Raw genomic sequence first — 4,545 nt, 5'->3', positions numbered from 1 at the left:
TCCTGCACCCCCCAGGGCAGGGAGGGCAGCCTGAGGAAAGGGGGTGTGTCACCTGTCCAAAGCCCTGCCCTACCCACCCCCCCACAGGGCACAGCAGGCGATGCCACCTGAGACATGGGCCCCAGAGTGGCTGCCTCCCACCTGGGACCCTCCCCTGCCCCCGGGGCCTCCTCTGCCCCCAGCGGTGCCCACACTTCCCGCACACGCTTGGAGAGGCACACACTCCTGTCCCCAGGAATAATCCCGGCCACCTCCACCTGGGGCGGACTTTATTAGCACTGTCATGAAGACGATGATGTGAACACAGGAAGACAGCCCTCCCTTCCAGACTGCCGTGGCAGGCGGGCGCGTGCAAACAAAACCGCCCGCCGAGCGCTAAACACAAGCAAGTGTCCCCGGGTCCCTGGGAGCTGCCCAGCCCAGGCCGTGGGCACGGGGCGGGCCGGCCCCGAGGCCCCCGCACGGCAGGCTCCCCTCGGGCTGCATCTCCGCGCGCCTCTACCACGCGTGCCCACGCACTGTGTGCGTTAAATACATAAATAGAGATTTCTTCTGGACTGTGTGGGTTCTCAAGTTAAAAACTAACCACTTCCCTTTACATTAACTTCACAGTAACTGCAGAAGACAATGAATCCAGTGTTGATAAGTCAGGACGGGAGAGTTCCCCATGGAACCCCCGGGGAAAACCAGGGCCGCCGCCACGTCTCCCTGCTGCCCGCTGGGGCGGTGGGCATGGCTCGGCCTCGGCATTCGCTGGACACACACACACACACACACACGCACACACAGGAACACCTGGCCACGGAGTACAGGACAGAGTGCGAGGTACCAGCAGCCCTTCCAGAGGTGTGGGCCGAGCGCCAGGGCATCCCCTGCCCGGCGCTCTCTGGTCTGCAGCCGGTCCAGGGCCTCTGAGCCCCATGCACCAGGAGAGGCCCTGCCACGCAGGGTGGGCTGCCCACACAGCAGGGGAGCCGAGGGCGCGCAGGGAGCCAGCCCCTTCTGTGCACCTGCTGTGAGGCCGCCGGTCATTCCACTCCAGACCAGGCAGACAAATAAATATGACATCAAGTGTTGCCAGGAGACGAGAAAATAACTTAAACTGGGCTGGACTCTGTCCTCAGTGCCTCCAGTTGGTGGATACCAGGAGTCCAGGGGCGCTCTGTCGCCGGCAAGACCCCCAGGAGCTGGGACAAGCCCCCGCCTGCCCTCTCCCCTTGTCTTAATCACAGAGATTGTGGCAGCAAGATCTGCTGGGTGACCGCCACCAACTGCAAATGCAGAGGTCACTCCCTTCCAGGAGCTGTGGGTGATAGCGGGGGGCTGTGACCCCAGGCCGGCAGGAGCTGATCGCCTCCTTGCTGGATGGCTGCTGTCACCCAGCCCCGCTGGAGGGAAGGGAAAGCCCGCAAACATCGCCCGAGTAGAGAGCAGCATTTGGAAATGACCCGCAGCAGGGAGGCAGGCAAACCAGCGACGTCAGGGTGAGGCCCACAGCAGCCCAGTAGCAGCCTGCGAGACCCAAGCCCCCCCCGCCCCTGCCGCCCGGGGTGCTCAGAGGCACCCGGACCCTGTGCTCAGGCAGGGAGGCAGCACGGCCCATCGGCCCGACGCCTGCGGGCAGACATCTGGCAACCTCGGGGAGGGGAAGCTCTCCGCGTCTGAAGAGAATCATTTCCAAATTGCGACTTCCTCTCACGGACGGAATTGAAGTGTGGTCAGGATCCGAGCCCTGGGGGACCCACGTCCCACGCCAGCACCTGGAACTCAAGAGCCACTCAGCTTCCGGCTGGTTCTGGTTCTGCCTCTGCGCCCTGCCGCCCGCCTCCCCGGGAGGCTCCCGCTGCCACCCACCAGGAGCGGCCTGTTCCACCCGAGTGCCCTTTTTGGGACACGCTGACAGCTTCTGCGATGTGTGCCTTCCCTACCAAGCACGGTGCCAGGCTCACAAGGGAAGGCCCGAGTGAGTCAGGGAGGTGGTCAGGAAAGCCCCCCCCGTGGGAGGACGACAGCGCGTTCTGAATCTGAAGCCAAGGAGCCTGGGCCGGGGCTCAGGGCCCTCGGGACACCCCCTGGAGGTGACAGAGGGGACACTGGCTGGAGGGATGGAGAGGAAGACAGTGCTCAAGGTCAGGGCACAGCTGGGAGCAGGAGTCCGCCCGAGGGTGGGGGAGGAGCGAGGCAGCAGGAGGGTGACCCCAGCTCCGAGCCGCCCGCGGTGGGGGCAGCAGCGGTCCCTCTGCTGGGAGCGCGGCACAGGGGCGCCTCCCGCTCCCCAGCTCCCCTCCCGCGGCCTCCACCCCGAGGGTCCGCCTGCGAGGCCCCGCCCTGCCTGGGGACAGGTCACAGCAGCAGGGACTTGACCAGGCCGCAGTGGAACTTCCGGACGTGGCGGTAGAGGTCCCCGGACTGCGTGAAGCGGCGCTCGCACCAGCGGCAGGCGTGCGGCTTCTCGCGCGTGTGCACCACGGCGTGGCGGCTCAGGTTGTGCGAGTACTGGAAGCCCTTGCCGCACTGCACGCACGTGTAGGGCTTCTCGCCCGAGTGCGTGCGCTCGTGCCTCTTGAGCGTGTAGGCGCAGGAGAAGGTCTTGCCGCAGAGCGGGCAGGTGGGCGCCGGGCCGTCGGGGGACAGCCGCGCCCGGGGGCCCTCCCGCTCGCGGAAGTGGGCGCTCAGGTGCCCCTGCAGCACGTGCGCGCCGGGCAACAGCTTGCTGCACAGCGGGCACACGCACAGGGCCCCGCGCCCCGCCGCCGCCGCCGCCGCCGCCGCCTCCGCGCCGCCCGCCGCGCCGCCCCGCCGCGCCCCCGGGGCCCCTGCCCCACGCTCGGCCGCGCGCACGCAGGGGGGCTGCGGGGGGCCGCCGCCGTCCTCCGCGTCCGACCGCGAGCCCCGCGACTCCTTGCCCCGGGGCAGCGGGCCGCACGCGGGGGCCTGGAGGGCGCGCGGGGGGCGGCCGGGCTCCCGCCGCGGGCCGGGCTTCAGCGACAGGTCCAGGGCCGCGTCCGGGTCCCCGGGGGCCGGCCAGGGGGGGCGCCCCGGCGCTCGCGGAGGGAGGGCGCGCGCCCCGGCGGAGGCGGCGGCGGCGGCGGCGGCGGCGGCGCGGGGCTGCGGGGAGCGCGCGGGCTGGGGGCGCGGGGCGCGGGCTGGCGGCTCCGGCTCCCCCCGCGGCGGCGCGCGCCCCTCGGCCCGGAGCCGGCCCCTGCAGACCTTGACGACGTCGTACATGTGCAGGTAGCTGGCGGCGGCCAGGACGTCCTCCACCGGCAGGCCGCGCAGGTCCAGGCGGCCCTCGTACATGAAGTCCAGCAGGCGGCCGAAGGCGGGCGCCGTGACCACGTCGCCGTTGAGCCGCACCGCGTCGCGGCTGCCGGCGGGCCGGTCCCTGTAGAAGAGATGGAAGTGGACGCTGCAGGCGGCCAGCACGGCGCGGTGGGCCGGGAAGCGCGCGGCGCCCACCAGCACGGTGCAGTCGCACAGGAAGCCCTGCTGGCGCTGCTGCCGCAGGCGGCCGAGCAGCCGCGCGCCGTGCCCCGGGACCTCCATGCCGCCGCCTCGGCGCGCGCAGACGGGGCGTCCGCGCAGCCCGCGCGCCCCGCCGCGCGCCCCCGGCACCTGCCCCGCGGCGGGGAGGCCTCGACCCGCAGCCAACGGACGCCGCTGGCCGCGGGGCGGGGCGCCAAGTGCGCGCGCCCCCCGGGCGGCCGCTGAACTTCACCCCGGGGCCCGCCCGCCGCGCCCCCCGACGCCCGCCCGCCGCCGCCGCGCCGCCGCCGCCGCCGCCGCCGGCCCCATTTATGGCAGCGCGGCCGCGGGGAGCGGGGAGCGGGGAGCGGGGAGCGGGGCGGGAGGAGCCGGCGCCCGCCCCCCGCGCTCACCTCGCCGCCGCAGCCGCCCCGGTGCGCGCCCTCCCCGCAGCCGCCCCGGTGCGCCGGGCTCCGGGCGGCGAGCCCCGGCGGGGAGGGCGCGGGCGGGGCGCGCTGCAACTTGGCCGGCCAGACAGCGCCCGCCGCGCGCCCCGCCCCGGAGAGAGCGAAACTCGGGGCGGGGGCTGGAGGGGGCGGGCCGAGCGCCTTCCCGGAGCGGCGGAACCGCTGAGGTCACCCTCGCCGCCCCTTCCCGGCCCGCCCCGCCCCGCCCGCCCCGCCCAGCGGGGCCCGGCCGCCGCCAGCTGGGGCACCGGGCCGGGAGGGGCGAGGGGCGCGGCGGGGAGGGGAGGGGGCCTCTCGCGATGTTTGCCGCCTGCGCCGGGTGGGGTGTCGGGCCCCCCACGGGACCCCGCGGCGCCCCTCGGCGAAGGAACCGCGTCCGAGGCCCGCTCCTCTGCGGGCCCCCCGGGGCTGTGACCCGAGGGCGCACCTCGCGGGGCGCTGGCCGTGGGACGAAGGGGGGGACACTCGGAGCGGGGCGTAAATTTTGCAAACGTGACACCCCTTCTTCTTTCAAAGCCTGTTTTTGAATGCGGTTGATTTCGTACCTTCTTCCACCGCGGCATCCAGAACTGGGGTCCCCACCCTATCAGGGGAGCCCTAGTGCAAGGTCTGC

At 72.6% G+C, this 4,545-nt stretch overlaps 1 protein-coding gene across 1 annotated transcript; it reads right to left on the bottom strand.

The window, feature by feature from the left end:
* Window positions 1–238: 238 nt before the first annotated feature.
* Window positions 239–3,546, bottom strand: ZBTB42 (zinc finger and BTB domain containing 42). The gene has a single exon (XM_077910814.1). The coding sequence runs from the start codon at window positions 3,544–3,546 to the stop codon at window positions 2,344–2,346; it is 1,203 nt and encodes a 400-aa protein (XP_077766940.1). The 3' UTR covers window positions 239–2,343.
* Between the last annotated feature and the right edge of the window lie 999 nt (window positions 3,547–4,545).

Source organism: Canis aureus, chromosome 9 (genome assembly GCF_053574225.1).
Source record: "Canis aureus isolate CA01 chromosome 9, VMU_Caureus_v.1.0, whole genome shotgun sequence".
NCBI lineage: Eukaryota > Metazoa > Chordata > Mammalia > Carnivora > Canidae > Canis > Canis aureus.
The sequence above is the reverse complement of the archived record's forward strand: the minus strand, read 5'-3'. Positions and strand labels throughout refer to the sequence as shown.